This window comes from Lampris incognitus, chromosome 13 (genome assembly GCF_029633865.1).
Source record: "Lampris incognitus isolate fLamInc1 chromosome 13, fLamInc1.hap2, whole genome shotgun sequence".
Taxonomy (NCBI): domain Eukaryota; kingdom Metazoa; phylum Chordata; class Actinopteri; order Lampriformes; family Lampridae; genus Lampris; species Lampris incognitus.
Window position 1 is genome coordinate 40,986,395 of NC_079223.1, and position 18,079 is coordinate 41,004,473.

Sequence of the window (18,079 nt, forward strand, 5' to 3'; positions counted from 1 at the left end):
TGTCAATAACTTTTGTGTTGAAGTCCAACAATCCATGAATTAATTAATTTTCAATTGACAGCATTGCAAGTGCATTTAACCTGTTTTGCCCCATGGTGTCAAATGGTGTTGTGTGTAGCAACACTGATACTGTTAACAATGTTTACTAAACATCTTGAAATGTGGCATTCATTTTATTGTTTGTTTTATTGGCTGCTGTCAGCATGGGGCAAACGTGATCGTGCCCCACAGCTCACTACTGAAAGCGCGTTGAACATGCGCACCGTGTTTTCAACTGCTCACTTTGGTTAAATGAACATTGAAGGGCCGGCCCCATCCTAACCAAACGAAGACTGCCAGAAGTAGTACTGACCTTTACACAACAGGCACAGGAAGACATTTGCAATGTATTGGACAGCGCTACCATTGTCATATGTAATAAATGCGCAACAATGTTAGATATGAAGGAAAAAAAATATTACAAGCTGTGAGATTTGCTAGGGCGCTAGGATCTGTGGGTTTTAGTGGCATATATAATTGAGTGTCATCAGCATAAAAGTGGTAAAGTGTGCGTGCAACTTACTAAAGTGCTCGTGCAAGTTATAAAACATATGCGCACCTTATAAAAAATTACATCCATGTCACCTCCAGGGCTCCGTACAATTGGAACTGCAAGGCGCTAAAATAAATGTATCTCCCGATGATTCATATTTTATTTGCATGTAATTCCTATAAAATTACAATTTATTTCAAAATCAAATACATTTAATTGATGAGTAACAGTTTCATATTAAAAGCTACATTTTATTTAATTCCAGTGAAATTGTATTTCATTTAAAATGTAAATATATTTCATTGATTACTATTAGTTTTCAATTAAGCTTTATAACATCCATTCCTCATAGTCATGGTGATGGCATCTGAAAAGTTGAGCAATCAAAGTGCAACCTTTTGATAGAAAACAATACAATACAAAAAAAAACAGAAGGTGCTTTTCTTTTTTTAATTTTACAATCTCATTAAGCATACAGCCTCAATCTCCTCTTCTTTCAACTTGTCAGTACCCTGTGAGGGCACAACACCGATGGTGGTCTTGTCAATCCGCATAACGATTTGGCAAAATTTTACACAGCGTGTAAATTCACCAAATTGGGGATCATTTCTAAATTACCTCAGCCTTACCTCCCCTTAATAGATTTGAGGGAATCCATTCTGATTTTGACTTCACTCCAATTTTTGGCCTTTCAGTCTTTCATCTATTACTTGGTTAGTTTCAATTTCTTATTCCCTTTCCTCCATTAGTCAGTGTTAATTACGTGTTTGTCTGTATGTGTCTGTGTTGAGCTGTGTTCAGACACAAGGCGACAAGTGACATGTGTTGACAGCTTGTGGGCGTGTCCTCTGCGTTGTTTACTTTCTCCGAGTAGCTTAGAAGTGCTTGCAACATTTTAGCAGGAAGCCAAATGTGTAATTATTCAATTCATATATAATTTATGGATGCATCAAGCTAATTTCCAAGCGTTATTCTTTTTGACTAATTTGCTAGTCTCGTAGCTGAACGCTGTAAAACTGGGAATCCACAGACCATTACCAGGACATGGGAACCAATGATCAGTTTGTTGTTTCAGTGAGGTTGGCAAGAATCTGAATCTGATTGGCTATTGCCAGGCGATATGTTGCCCATTTCGCCCAAATGTTTAGCATTTCTCAACTTTTTACAGGTCGCAGCCCCACCCATAATGCAGACTCGCCCTGTCTCCTGTATTGTTCATTCTTGAAGTAAATGAATCAAGTCTGACAACGAACTACTGGCATCACCTTGTGTCTGAATTCTCCTTTAGGGTTAGGGTTAAAGTTAGGGTTACATAGAGCTGAGGGAACACAGACATGATCCCCTTGGTTAGACCCAGTAACCATAGTGCTTTGCATAGATGACAAATGTCCTTCTTTTTGAGTGACCTAGTATATTGTCTATGTTTTAATCCTGATTCCATTCTGACTTGAATAAATCCGGCTGCACCAGTTTGTTATCCCCTACCGGGGTACCACAGCTCTGACCTTTGCACCCACAACTTATTGGTTGGTGATATTGTGGTTGAATTTGGAGTTGGAAAGTAAAATTTAAAAAAAGAAAAAAAGAATTTAAGTTCGACTGTTGCATGTATTGTAAGCCAGTGGTGAGCTCTGCAGTACCCATCTCTGCACCGGCTCTAAAAGTCGGGGCGGGCAACATGAATGAGAATAGGTAAGCACCATACAGTTAACATTTAAATAGGAGTAATCCTGCTTGAATTAAACATTTCAGTACTCTTTTCAACCTGGACCCTACAAACTGTCTCTTCCTGTCTACTTTGCCAGTGGGCCTGTTCCCTTGTCCTCTAGAGAAGGCCATCACAGGGCTTTATCATACTTACAGTCTCTTCAGAGCCAGCAGACCACGGAAGGCCCCGGGCTCCACTGTACTTATCAAATTATTCTTCAGGTCCCTGGAGAAGAGATAGAGTGAGAGTGAAAGAGAAAGTGTGTGTGAGAGAAAGAAAGAGAGCAGGGATTTCATTAATTTATCTTTATATATTTATCTGTCTGTATTTATTTATGTATGCGTGTGTATGTATATATATTCATCCATCTATCTATCTATTTATCTATCTATCCATCTTTCTATCTCTCTAGCTAGCTAGCTTTCTTTCTTTTCCTTTGTCTTTAAAGCACTCTGTACTGTGTTAAGTGGTTGGCCATTAGCTGAGATGAAAATTCACTGAGCTCGTCACTGCAGCTCATGCTCGCTGACCGTGACACAGAAATGTAAACTAAAGCCTTCAAGCAAACATGATTCATTTCAAACGTGTATTAACAATCCTTATATTATTCACACAGCACAGTACAGTACATGCCGTCCACAGTAACCGCAGAGTTGCAGGGGGGACAAAAACACAGGAGGGCTATTTATGTTTTAAGTTCACAGCTCTAGGAAAACAGTCCTACAAAAGGACAATGAGGACAAATGAGAGAGCAGAATTCTCCATCTTATCTGGACAGCGATGACCTTTCCTGAACTACTAATCAATACTTTACCCTTGCTCTTCTGCCCGGACATTCCCTCATTAAATGAGCACTTGGGCGATATGGAAAATATTATCATCATGATAATTACACATGCAAAAACCCCATATTTAGGAAATCCAACTGAAGTTCATTACATTGTATAGCATAATATCATAGTATAAGTATAATGTCAAACCAAAACTATTCTTTAAGTAATACTCCCTCAAGCATTTCAGGCTTAATTTTTCAAGAATTTTTAGGTAATAAATCCTAGGGCTGGGTACCACTGGCAAGAATTTGGCAATACGATTCATATCACGATTCAAGGGCCACAATTCAATATATCAGGGTTTATTGTGATACTACAAACAATGTGATATCTTACAATGTTTTGTCAGTTGTAGAAAAATGCCATAAAGAAAACAAAACAGGATGCATTAAACAAAGTAATCAGACCATGTGGCGCTAGCAACGTCTGCTGTTGTTGTGGTTCTATGCAGCCTGTTGTAATACTGCACCTGCCACCTAGTGGTCTGAGATGGAAACAACACAATGAAGGAGTGCCACTACCACGTCTCTTTGTGTAATTATAACAATCCATCCATCCATCCATCCATCCATTATCCAAGCCGCTTAACCCAACCGGGGTCGCGGGATGCTAGAGCCAATCCCAGCAGTCATTGGGCGGCAGGCGGGGAGACACCCTGTACAGGCCGCAGAATCCATGTAGCATTTTTGAAAAACAATACAATATTGTGAACAATAGCATCGCAATACACCCCTGATAAATTATCATTATCATTAATTTAGACAACACATTTGTATATAACAATATGACAATATCCAAATTTCCTCCCGATACAACATCACTGAAAGACAAACAACAGTCTTGAATTTTTGCCAAGTCTTGCAATACTTGGATGATCATTCTCAATGAGCTGACTGTATTTGAGTGAGGAACACCTGTTGGCTGGAGAGATCAGGCTATTTCCTGCAGTTTTAATACATGCCTTGGGCCACATCTAGTCAAATACATACACACACTTGCGGTTTCAGACACGCACTCGCTGTTCCCTTCAAACCCCCAGCACTACTAAAAATGGATCTTAGAAAAATTTTCTCACTGCTTTTTCTCTGCAGGCCAAAGAAAACTTCCTGAAATTGTGTCCCCCATTTCCTTTGACTGTGTCTGCTGAATGTGATGAGAATATGAAGAAAGCTGGATTCTTTGCCCAAATGTGAGCAACAACACAGTGCGGCCCAGCCTAGATCCATTTGTTGTCAGAACCCAACAGTTGCACAGGCCAAACCAAGGCCAGCAAAAAGAAAAAAACAAAAAAACCTACAAGACAAATGGAACAATTTAAACTGTAGGACTGCTAGTGCTCTCTTTAATCGAGACATGACAGTGTTTTGTTGTGACTTGATTGTCCTTTTAGTTTATCCAGGCTGGAGTAGGGGAATACATGCAGAAAAAAAAACTGAATTGGTGCCGGGCCTCACAAACACCAAAGATCCTCTCTTGAGACTCGCCAGCATTAGATAGTAGGCCAAAAGGTTTGGTGTTGGTTGTTTTACTACATTTGATGCCAATATGGTTGATGTAACGCATTACCTACACATGCGGAAGGCAAGCGATCATTAAGAGCAGATTAATGAGTGCCGTCTGGGTTAAATGATGTGTGTCTTGCGTTAAATTGTTCAGCCCATAGTTAAAGCACACTTTGTCTGCACCATTAGCTCGCTCCACACACCCCTTAAAACTAAAAAGAAATGCTTAACGGATACTTCATCTCTGAACCTCACTTGAACATAGTTCCTGTTTTGTACGACAGGCCTAAATTCCTGTAGTCTTGGGTCATGATGAATATCGTTTGACCACTGTGACTTCAAAACCTGTATTCACTTCTTTGGTATTGCTGCAGGATTTACTGACCACAGTCAAGTCTTGCTCAGACCTCCACAAACATTTGACATCCACACTGTAAAAAGAAGATAAAAAAAACTTAGAAAGAGCTCACAGTTCATCTCTCTGGCCGACTGACCCAGCAGTCAAGACAGGTCACCCTATGGCCCGAGCCTTTGTTCACATATAACGTGCTACGATGAAAGAGTGAGTGTAGGGTGGAGGTCAGTGGATCATGTGTTATTTCTGCAGCACCCGGCTTTCATCCCGGACCATCACCTAAGCTCTACCACCTCTGGATTAGCTTGATGCACAGCACCTCCAGAGATGACTGCTCAGTGAAACCAAAGACGGGGAAGCATATTGCTGTGGAAGGATTATCGAAAATACAATTAACCTTTCCTTTGTTTCGATCATGCAACATAACGGCAGCACTTGTTTGAAGGAAGTCCAATGCCCTTGGTGGCCTGTTCCATCAGGGCTGTCAAACAACAGAAAATACACAAACAAAGGTCGAATAAGCCTCTCATGAGTTAGCTTTTTTTTAAGCGGGGGCAGACATGGAAACGGTCTCCTAAACAAAATCCTGGTGGTCTGCAGAATCCCCCTCCCACAGCTGAAATCTAGTTTACTCAAGCCGATGAATTTAAAGACCATATAAAGGAAATCCAGAGATTTCATTACAAATGTTGAAAAATAAGTGCTGAAGACATGTGACAAGATTGTGAACTATGTAGTACTGGATTTGTGGAGATAGACCACTTTTCCCGTTTTTCAACAATTTTGTGTTCAAGTTTTTTTAGGATCGAGGATGCACTGGAGCCGTCCTTGTCATGACCCCCTCTCCTAAAACTCTAAAAATTAGAGCATGCTAGCATCAGTGGTTCTCCCACTCAATCACAAATTACTAAACTTACAGCAGCCTGCAGTTTGCTAGCTAGCTACACCTTCGTCGACACCACCCTGCAAATGAATCTTCTCTGGATGCTGGAATTTGCAGAAAAGCTTGGTTCATTATTCAAATTCCGTAAGAATGATGAGATCAAGAAGAGGTGGACTGATTTTGTTAACAGCCATGTTGAAGGAGAGCTGAGGATCACTACCAACACCCGCCTCTGTGGTGACCGTATTTCATTGGAGAGTTTTAGAAAGTTTCATCGCAGACGACTTGGATTCACTGAGAATCCACTGTTCCTGGTGAATGGGGCTGGACTGACTGTCTCCCTGCCCGGTCTCCATCCTCCCCTACCGTCGACATCTGGCGCCATTGTTGGCAATATGCGTAATTATTGCCCTGTGTGCTTATGTTATAGTATAAAATAGAATACAATTGACTTTATTCATCATTGTACATACATACAACGAAATTCATTATCTGCATTTAACCCATCCTAGCTGTGTAGCTAATAGCAGTGGGCAGCTGCCGTGCAGCGCCCAGGGACCAACTCCAGTTCTTCTTTCTATTGCCCTGGTCGGGGGCACAGACAGGAGTATTAACCCTAACATGCATGTCTTTTTAATGGTGGGAGGAAACCGGAGCACCCGGAGGAAATCCATGCAGACGCGGGGAGAACATGACAAACTCCTCACAGAAAGGACATGGAATGGCCTGGGGTTCGAACCCAGGACCTTCTTGCTGTGAGGCAACAGTGCTAACCACTGGGCCACCATGCTGCCCTTATAATCATAGAAGGTAGTCCAAAGTATCCCTGCTGAATTGTGTAGGAAGTGTAGTGAAGTAATGTACGTGGCTAGAACAAAATACAGCACCTAACACAAATTTACATTGTGTAGCCTAGCATCCTTTTCATGTAGCTAACGTTGGTGCATGTGTATTGGCCTCAATGGAAAATTCTCCACTAAGCTGATAAAATGAGTAATCTCTTACATGCATCGATATATGACAAGGAGTGCTATGTATGTTAGATCAGGAGATCATGTTTGTGCATAATGGCAAAGATGGACTGATGGACACCTCGCCTTCCCATGAGGGTGTAAAATTAGCAGACCACCACCCACCAAATGGGGGTAGTTTTTTTGCTGTCGTGTGTAGAATTACTGAACCTACTAGCCATGTTGGCATGCATTTTTTAAGAGGGTTCTGTAAAAACATAACAGCACTGAAGCAACAGCCACAAAGTGACGTAAATATTCTGTATATACAGCTCCAGCTGTTTCACTGAGGGAAATTCCTGAGGTAATCTCAGACTGTGAGAAAGACAGATGAGAAACAAGAGACAGCGAAGGGTAGGGGGGGAGGGAGGGAGAGAGAGAGAAAGAGAGAGAGAGAGAGAGAGAGAGAGAGAGAGAGAGAGAGAGAGAGAGAGAGAGAGAGAGAGAGAGAGAGAGAGAGAGAGAGAGAGAGAGAGAGAGAAAGAAAGAAGATAAGAAGGTTACAAGTGCTGCTTCTGTTTCACCAGAGGCTGTTTACACCTGGCATTAACATGCGTCTTGGGTGATCTAATCACAAGTGGACAGCTCTAAGTACAGGTGTGAATGCACCAATGCATCCTCAACGCGTCTTGAGATCCGATCGCTCAGGCCACATTCGGAGGCGGCCTGGGACACATTTGTTCACAACACATTTTAAGTGTAAACGCACGTGTCCCAGGACACATTGAAGGGTCACCAGAGCCTCCTCTGGATTTAGTTTAGTTTTTTTACCTCATCTGTAATTTCAGATGTCCAAAGACATGTAGGTCAGGTGTATCGGCTGTACTAAATTGGCCCTGGGTATGAATGTTTGTGTGTGTGTGTGTGTGTGTGTATATGTCGGCCCTGTGATGGCCTGGTGGCCTGTCCAGGGTGTCTCCTGCCGCCCAGTGACTAGTGGGATAGGTTCCAGCATCCCCGCGACCCTGAGAGCAGGATAAGCAGTCAGATAATGGATGGATGTAATTTCAGACACACATCAGACCCACAACTGTAGAAGAGCCCCCGCCATGGTAGCACTGGGGGCGAGCCAGACCAGGCTGTGCCTGCTCGTTCAAGCTCCTTGCCCACTGATGGTGGCCCCGCCCTCACATAGAAACCTACTTGTGATTGATCTCATGTTTGACCTGTCACAGCATCACATGACTCGAGTTTAGAATTAAGTTGGCGGTTGGAATTAGCTAACATCCTTTTATCATTATTATCATTATTATTATTAGTATTAGTAGTAGTAGTTCTGCCGACTGTTCTGCTGATGAGATTATAGCGTATAGATTATGACTAATTGCTGACTTAACTGATTATGACTAATGACTATTGCAAACTCTTCTCTTCTCTTATGTCTTTTCTCTCTCTCTGAATGATGTCTTCTCCTTTCGCTTTTTCTGTGTGTGAATGGTGTCATGTGAGTCTCCCTTGGGTGCACGTGCAGGCGGTCCTCCTCCCAGGTCTCCGTGGTTACTGCTTGGCATCCCCCTGATCACATTTTCTTTTTATATATCTTATAAATCCGTATAATTTTTGTTATCATGGGGTTTTCTTTATCTACATGGTGATGGCGGTCGTGTGGCTCAGGTCCTGGGCAGTTCCGGTGGCGTCTGGACAACGCTTGGCATCCTCCTCATCATATTCTTCATATATTTTATAAGTCCATTATAATTCTGTTATCCACTTTCAACGTTGTATTGTGTAAATTGTGTACACACAACATCATTGCACGTTGTCCGTCTTGGGAGAGAGATCCTTCCTCTGTTGCTCTCCCTGAGGTTTCTTCCTATTTTTTATCCCTGTTAAAGGTTTTTTTTAGGGAGTTGTTCCTTACCCGAGGAGAGGGTCTAACGGCAGGATGCTGTGTTGCTGGAAAGCCCCTTGAGGCAAATTTGTAATTTGTGATATTGAGCTAAATAAATATAATTGACTTGACTTGACCTGACTTGACTAGTAGTAGTAGTAGTAGTAGTAGTATAATAACAATAATAATAATAACGTCGTTTTTCATTAATGAAAACATTAAAGTGCTGCGTGGTGCGGCAGTGCGCATCCAGTGGTGTTGTTGCCGTTGCAGTTGCTGTGGTGATTTTGTGTGCTCCCTTCACGAAAATCAAATGCCCGTCCTATCAGTTTACTGGAGGGCCAGGTCTGGCCCCCCGCCTGCTTGCACATTCAGGTTCCAGTTCATTTATCCACCACACCACAGAGCCTGACCCCTCTCAAACCTACTGAAATAATTAAATAACTAATTAATAATACATTGGTAATATTAATAACAATAACAATGCTAATAAATAAATAATAATTAATAATACAATAATAATAATAATAATAAATCAATAATAAATAACTAGTGTTCAGACATTTACATTTGACCACATAACGAGTTTTAAGAATGAGTTTCAACTTCTGCTGTGTGTTTTGTGCACAAAATGAAGGAAGACAAACAGTCGGAGCCTGACGCTCCTAATTCACCCAGTTGCTTGTCCTCATCAGCTTGTTTGTCTATCAGGTGCCACATGCATCTGCTGCACCCATGCCATTGTAATCATGTGGAACTGTTTACCCACAACAGACTATTCCTTAAATGCGATCTATCAGGTCAGGGGCCTGAAGGCTGTCAGACAGAGCTACAGCATCTTCAGAATAATCATGTTTATTTACGCTGCACTTTTAAAAACCTGCTGCGCTTCACAACAAAGCGGAGTGGAAATAAAAGAAAAGAAGTGCAGTTGGGCTATGGGGAGATTTATTTGATTTCTCTAAGAGCTCTTCACATTTTGGATGACAACATAATTTGACAGTAATAACTAACAGATGTGAAACACGTCATACTAATTGACGGTGAATTAAAACGAGGCTCGAGTGAGCAAGGTCGTCTCATTTTGTTAAATGCTTGTTGCTCCTCTCTCCTCGTGTTTCTGCGCGCGTTCATTTACGCGATTGTGACACGTGCCACGGGGAGGGCTCGAGATGAAGGCGGACGCGGTGTTAGGTGATTAACACAGGGTTCATTTAATAACGTCTCATTCGTTCACTCGCACGGGCCAGAGTGCCGCTCTCCCGCGAGCCACGCCCGCTATCTCCGCTTGCAGCCGAGACTAAACCACGCCCTCTACAACAGTGACGTACGTGTTTATTTGCATATAGAGCGGGGGAAGTGAGATCCGATCACGAGTGGTCGCTCGAGACGCATGTGGAGACGCGTTCTGATGCCAGGTGTGAACTGACGTAGGCAGAGCTGCCCCCTTGAGATCGGATCAGCCAAGACGCCTGTTAATACCGGGCCCAAACAGCCTCTATATGTCACTTAATGATCAGGCCATGGAGTAATTGGAAAGCTCTTGGGTATCCAGTGTTGCCAGGGTGTTACTGGTCAGGATGTACAAACTTTTGTCTATGCATCGGTATGTTTGACTCATTACACGAGTAATTCCAGCATATGCACAAGTGATGTCACAAAGCGGCCCCTTCCAGCCACAAGAGAGACAGCGTGCCGGTGTGACAACATGCAGGAAGTCACCAGAGAAGTTGGATGTCAGACAGACGGTTTCATGGGGGGGGGGGGGACTGTGGCCAAACAGCTGTCCAAGAGGACACTAAGCAACAGAAAGAGTACAGGCATGTTGGGAGAGAGGTCAAGTTCTTAGTTTGTCCCTGTGAATGTCTGTGCTGTCAGCAGACAGATTCTAGGTTTGCTCAGCAGAGTTGTTAAAAGAAAACTCTCCTGTCACTGACACGGTGACGGAGTACACCTCACACTGATGTTACTGCAGTCGTGACAACCTCGAACCTATTCATTAGCCATTGGACACCGACAGTAACTTACACGGGTTATCGTTAAATTTCAGACTCCCAGTGCGCCAACATTTTGATACCGCAAGAGAGAATGTCACGCGTAGTATGTGAAATATTGCATTCTAATGGCCGACGTACATAACAAAAATACAATTCTGTTCTATTTATTTATTATTCTCGTATACCTATAAAACACTATAAATAAAGAAGTGTTATTACTGTCTTTATTTGCATATATATTTTCCAGCTTCTCGAGCTACGGCAGCCACGAGGCAGTAACACGACATCCAGCTACTTCCGCTCTGTTCTTCAACTCCACCTAAGTGGAAAGCAGTACCAACTGATAGCCCAACAACAAAGTGTTCTCCTCTCTTGGAGTTTTCCTCTTTTCAGGAATATGACATCAATTCCAAATTGGCTAATCCTGATGACTCCACCTACCTCCCCAGGTTGTCTGAATTGGCTCACTACCAGTGAGCTTGCTATACATCCTTGTTAGTCAGACATAACAGGAATACTCTAATACTAAACATCATTTGATTTGATGCATTTATTTATTCATTGGATCTCCCCCCCCCCTTTTTTCTCCCCAATTGTACCCGGCCAATTACCCCACTCTTCCGAGCTGTCCCGGTCGCTGCTCCGTCCCCTTTGCTGATCCGGGGAGGGCTGCAGACTACCACATGTCTCCTCCGATACATGTGGCGTTGCCAGCCGCTTCCTTTCGCCTGACAGTGAGGAGTTTCGCCAGGGGGACTTAGCACATGGAAGGATCACACTATTCCCCCCCGAACAGGTGCCCCAACCGACCAGAAGAGGCACTAGTGTAGTGACCAGGACACACATACCCACATCCGGCTTCCCACCCGCAGACACAGCCGATTGGGTCTGTAGGGACGGCCGACCAAGACGGAGGTAACGCGGGGATTTGAACCGGCGATCCCTGTGTTGGTAGGCGACGGAACAGACCGCTACGCTACCTAGACGCCCCAATTTGATGCACTTATATGCTGATGTTATTTCACTATGAATGTGAGAAATTAGAAATAATACACATTGTAACATTTTCATTGCCTGTTGTTTTTCGTCTGTTTTCTTTGTCAACAGAACACCGGCCGAGACACCGCGGGACATGGTGAAGTACTTGGTGCACGAGGAGTGCGTGCTTGAGCTTTTTAAAATCTGCCCCACCTGCACAAGAGTCTGCAAGGTACACACATTTGTAAAAGGAATATTGCTTTCTGTGCCCCGAAAGGGCCTCCGCCACAGTTGCATATACACCAGAGAATGGATGAGTCAGCCACTTCTAGACAGCTCTCCAGCAAGGAACCCTTACATATCAGCCGCTCTCTACTGCACAGGCTCCTCTTTTGTCCGGACTAAGAAGGTTCGCAAAAATATAAAAAAAATCTCAAAAAAAAGTGTCCCTTTCCTACAGCTTTCTGTATAAAATCTCATTCTACTCATATTTTCATTCCTAGACACAAATCTGATCACTAGAGTGGGATGAAGTGCATGCCATGAACACTGCTAGAGGGGTCATTTTGGATTTTACAATACAGGTGCTCAATGCAATGCATGTGAGAACCTTCACCAGAATGGCACATCAAAATCATGTGCGTAACTCCATTCTGCCTTCCATGCTGCACAAATGACGATCACACCAGACTGGCCTGCTTGAAGGACTGAAACGGAGGGAAACTTTTCTCTTGGTGGTGACACAAGAGCCGACAGGCCAAGCCATCATGCAAAGTATGGCTCATACTCCATAATGGATCTCAGCGCACACAAAATTCTTGATATCCAGCTCGTACAGGTAAATACATGTGAAAAATAAACGTGTTTCTTGATTGCATTAGTGCGATTATGTCCCCAATTGACCAATCAGAACCAAGTATTCAACACAGCCGTGTAGTAAGTTATTACATTAGCAAACACTGCAACAGGAAAAGTGCTGGGACATTCTGAGTAATTAAATATTAGAGTTTTGAAGTCCCTACTTAAAAGAAACTTCATGTCAGTTTATGGTCCACAGAGCAATGAAGTAGGAAGCAGTGTCTGTATGGAAAAGGAAGGGCTGATCCGGAGTCTGGAATTTCTGGAAGGAACTGAGGTCAAAGTAGGTTCCCTGGTGACAGACCGACACATTCAGGTTCAGAAACCAGACTTAGACCACTTTTATGATGTGTGTCCCTTATGTAAAGGTAGGATAATTTGGAAAATGTAGTTTGTTGATTATTTGTAGCACAGCTAATCCCATGAAACATTAAAAACCACTGTAGAAAAAAGTTACATCTTTTCAAACTGTTCTCAGCACTCAGTAAGAAGGTGAACGCCACCTCCAGGGAGAAGGACTGCAAGAAGGTCCAAGTGTGGCAAAAGAGCATCAGAAATCACCTCTACTGGTCAGCATCTGGTTCATCTAGCGGAGAAGAAACGGTGGCAAAGTGGACATCTCTCAACCACATCCAGCATGTGCACGTCCATTAAAATCCACTCTTCCCCAAGTGCCTCCATCAAGAAGTGGCTGAAGCCTGGTACACCAATATTCAATGGTAAGTATGTCATTTGATTAGAATGATGCAATGCACTCATCATCTTTTATGTACTTGTTATTCTTTTCCACCTATAGCAACAAAGGCCACCTACAAGCTAGGCAACGTGCATGTTCTTGGTGAAGTGAAAAAGCCGAGCCCTCTCTACAGAACATCAGTCTTGGAGCGGTTCCACAGTCTAATTCTGTGATTTGAACCAAAAAAATGTGGCCTTCACATACTCATACCTGTCAGCCCTCCCATTTTTCCCGGGATTCTACCGAATTTATGGCCATACCACCCTGATAACGCCCAATCTCATCCGATCTCAGAAGCTAAGCAGGGTCAGGCATAGTTAGTACTTGGATGGGGGACTGGGAATACTAGGTGCTGTAAGTTTTTTTTTTGGGCAGCACGGTGGTCCAGTGGTTAGCACTGTTGCCTCACAGCAAGAAGGCTCTTGGTTCGAACCCCAGCCCATCCCATGTCCTTTCTGTGAGGAGTTTGCATGTTCTCTCCATGTCTATGTGGTTTTCCTCCGGGTGTTCCGGTTTCCTCCCACCATCAAAAAGACATGCATGTTAGGGTTAATACTCCTGTCTGAGCCCCTGAGCAAGACAATGGGAAGAAGAACTGGAGTTGGTCCCAAGACGCTGCAGCTGCCCACTGCTCCTATACAATAGGATGGGTTCAATGCAGAAAACAAATTCATTGTAAGAATATAATGACAAAATAAAGCGACTTTCTTCTTTCATTTTACTTTCTCTCCTGCTGTCCCCCCATATAAACATTTTCCCGTAAATCTCCAGTATTTTTAACCTTTCTTAAAAAAAGAAGAAAGGTTGGTGGTGACGTTGACAGTAGGCATAACCACTGGGCCTATTTGATGTGTCTGTTACATTCCCCACCGGTAAAGCAAGTGGCACTATGAAGAACATTAGCTGTAACATCTAGTGAGGAGAAGACCCTGTGATGGACCAGAGGCCTGTCCAGGGTGTCTCCCCGCCTGCTGCCCAATGACTGCTGGGATAGGCTCCAGCATCCCGCGACCTGAATACGGATAAGCAGCTTGGACAATGGATGGTTGGACCCAGTGACAAGAAGTCATTCAGTAAAACAGCACCTGCTGTCTATTCACTCTCCAGTAGAAGAAGAAGATGAAGAAGAACTGTAGTGTGAGGATTAAAGGATGGATGTGCATGAGAGGGAAGGAGTACCTGCCAGAAAGGCTTAAAGTTTGTGCAAGAATCTCACCAAATGTGAGGCAGCTTACACGTACCTGATGAACAGCAACCCCCACGGCAAATAAGACGCTATCCCCCATCTGTTCTCTCACTCACTCTATCTCTCCTATCCATTTTCGTAATCACCCTCTCCTACCAATTCTCACTTACCAGTAAATCACAATTGAAGTATAACGTGTAAGTGTTGTGGACATACTATATCTTCATTCAAGTAATACATAAACTTATTTGTGCTGAATTTATATTTGTGTTTTCATTTATATAATGCAGGGGTGTTCACAACATTTCCCTTTCAACCAGGTATCTGACTCTGACCACCTAATTGTAGTCACTTACTTAACGTAGGAGCAGGTTAACCCAGTCCTTGTTGGACTCAAGCAATTGGTTGCCTAATGGTGATTGTAGGATTCATTGTGTATATGCAAGGGGTATGTGGTGGGTTGGCCTGAAGCAGGGCGATGGAATATTTCCGTATTTTCGAATTGACAGGTATGCATACTTAGGAATGCTCTGCAGGTAAATTGCATAGTAATCATAGTCATCATAGTCATCATAGTAACAGGGCTCTGGAGTGCAACAATTTCACTTGCATATGATGTGACTGAAAACCCGCCCAGTCCCACACAATACATTTTATTCTGGAATATCCCCGTTTCACATATGACTTGTGTGTCTGCTGCCTTTGTATTTGCCTCTTGCCAGTATCCAGGGCACTGGTACCACAAATTTAAAATGTTAGCTTCTAGCCCTTTACTATCTATTTTGAAGAAGTCCCATACAAATCCTTCTCATTGTATGCTTTACCTGGCTGCGTTGCATTTCAATGAAAATTCAGCACGTACCCAAGCGAGGACTGCAGCAGGAGAACTGCAGCTCCAAATTAAATTTGCCAAGGCCAGCAGAGGGGGACGTGTTGTGTCCATGGTGAAGGACCAAATATGCGACTGGTTAGTTAATTCTCAATTGCCTGAATCAGGTTTTCCTCTCCGTACTAACATATGCATGAGTCCAAACACATTTTCCCCACTGGCGGGACTGTGGCACCACTTGAGCGACAAGTTATAGGACTACACTTGCCAGCCTGACAAAATCATAAACAAGCAGTAAACACAAAATTGATATTTGCAGTTATTTCCATAAGTTTTTTTTCTACAGTTTAGACCATATGAATTATTCAAACTATAAGTTATGTGCTCTCCTGTATCTTAGACTTTGTCACAGAGCTGATTTTTTTGTCTTTGAATCCCCCCCCCCCAATTGTATCCAGCCAATTACCCCACTCTTCCGGGCCGTCCTGGTCACTGCTCTACGCTCTACCCCCTCTGTCAGTCCAGGGAGGGCTGCAGACTACCACATGCCTCCTCCGATACATGTGGCGTCACCAGTCGCTTCTTTTCACCTGACAGTGAGGAGTTTCGCCAGGGGGACTTAGCACATGGGAGGATCACGCTATTCCCCCCCAGTCCCCCTCCCCCCGAACAGGCGCCCCGACCGACCAGAGGAGGTGCTAGTGCAGCGACCAAGACACATACCCACATCTGGCCTCCCACCTGCAGACATGGCCAATTGTGTCTGTAGGGACGCCCGACCAAGCCGGAGGTAACACGAGGATTCAAACCGGCGATCCCCGTGTTGGTAGGCAATGGAATAGACCGCTACGATACCCGGACGCCCATGGACCTCCTCTTTAACGAGGTCATCCATGATCCTGCACCCTTTGTGGTTGAGTTGAAGGCAATGGCTGTTCCTCCAGGATTCCTGTGCTCACAGGAAGAGCGACCTGAGAAGGCAGAAGCAATCGCGAGCCATCCATCCAGGTTCAGCTGTCCAGGTAGGGTGGGAACAGCTACACCACATGGTGAACCTACACCCATCTAACCCCACAAGCCCTTTCCTAATAAGCTGCTTTCTGCCAACATGTGAGTCACCATCTCCACTGTACTACTGTGGCCCTTGCTGAAAATTGTATTGTTCTCATTCTATGGTAGTCCAGATGTGACACCAGCGTTTTCTGCAAAAAATTACCCTTCAAAAATAAGAAATAAAATAATTAATACAAGGTGTTTTTTGCTAGTAATAAGTGGGAAAAAAAACCTGCCAGTGGAACTAGTGGAAATACACTTGTTAACAAGACGTGCCGTCTAAAAGCAAGTCCTTATAGCTCATGGAAATGCTGCGTGTTGGGTGACTGTCTTATGTTAAGTGTAATGAGATATTTCATCTTAACATAAGACCCAAGCGACATTTCCTTGAGCTATAGGGGCTTGTTTTTCGACGGTGCATGTTGTTAACAAGTGTATTTCCACTAGCTCCACTGGCGGGTTTTTTCATTTATTACTAGCAAAAAAACCCTTGTAATTAATTATCTTGTTTCTTATTTTTGGAAGGCCACCCAGCATATCTGCCTGCCTCTGCTCCTGTGAGTTACCTCCTGCCTCAGCCCGTCCCTGCACTTGAGCCCCACCAGCCTCCATCTCAAAAAAGTAACTTGTGACACACATAGTAGAAACATGTGGTTAATCAAAAAGGGGGTTTATTAGAAACGTATTGGATAAATGAATAAATAAATGTACATAACACACATTCAGAGCAGTAAACTATTAAATGGGATGTTTAAAGCCTGTGTACTCCCCATCTTCATCAGGGTATTCCTGATGAAGCACCACACAGGAGGGTATGACGGTTGTTCTTTCCCAGGTATGTCCAGTATCAGGAAAAAAAACAAAAACCTCTAAGCCAGGTAACGAGCACATCTGTAATGACAAAATAATAATAATTTAAAAAAAATGTCAGGTGACATCTTTATATCTATACCGGTTTGTTTGGGGTGGGCGGCACGGTGGCACCCTGGACAGATACCCTGGACAGACCACCAGGCCATCACACAGGGCCGACAAACACACACACACACACACACACACACACACACACACACACACCTAGGGGCAATTTAGTACAGCCGATTCACCTGACCTACATGTCTTTGGACTGTGAGAGGAAACCAGAGCCCACGGAGGAAACCCACGCAGACATGGGGAGAACATGCAAACTCCACACAGAGGACGACCCGGAACGACCCCCAAGGTTGGACTACCCCGGGACTCGAACCCAGGACCTTCTTGCTGTGAGGCGACAACACTAACCACTGTGCCACCATGCCGCCCAATTTCTACACATCCCAAATAAATAAAACTTATTCTTCTGAAGGGGGTAGGGGTTCAGACAGATAGCCTCCAGGCCTGGATGAAGAGCCATGAACCATGGCTCCTGAGGAAGCTCGCCACATGTATTGTGAACCTGTTGGAGTGTGTGTTACATAGGGTGTTTTAATGTTAGAGAGCCAGTACTCTACTGGTTGTATGTTCATAATTTGAATGATCTTCGTGGAAGATACATTTCTTCTTCTTTACATACAGCAGTAAGCTCTTTACAGCAGATGTTCTCGTCCTCTGTGGGCATTGTCCTGCATTCTCCACAGGTGCACCTGCACAAGTACAGTTTTATTCAAACTCCAACTAAAGATATCGTCAATCATTTGACTTCTTGTCAGTTCTACATTGTGAGAAATCATGCAGTAAAGCTATCTGAAAGGCTTAGAAACAGACGTTTTCCAAGTGGGAGGCAGGCAGGCCTCCCTCCGGGAGGGGGGG

The 18,079-nt window shown here is 43.7% G+C and overlaps 1 protein-coding gene and 1 pseudogene across 1 annotated transcript in view; one reads left to right on the forward strand and one right to left on the reverse strand.

The window, feature by feature from the left end:
* Positions 1-18,079, reverse strand: part of LOC130122850 (adhesion G protein-coupled receptor A3) — a 247,878-nt gene that overhangs the window by 184,923 nt on the left and 44,876 nt on the right. Inside the window, exon 3 of the mRNA XM_056291892.1 lies at positions 2,394-2,465. Coding sequence (XP_056147867.1) covers positions 2,394-2,465 — 72 coding nt within the window. The remainder of the gene's footprint in view (positions 1-2,393; positions 2,466-18,079) is intronic.
* Positions 13,470-13,584, forward strand: LOC130123332 (5S ribosomal RNA; annotated as a pseudogene).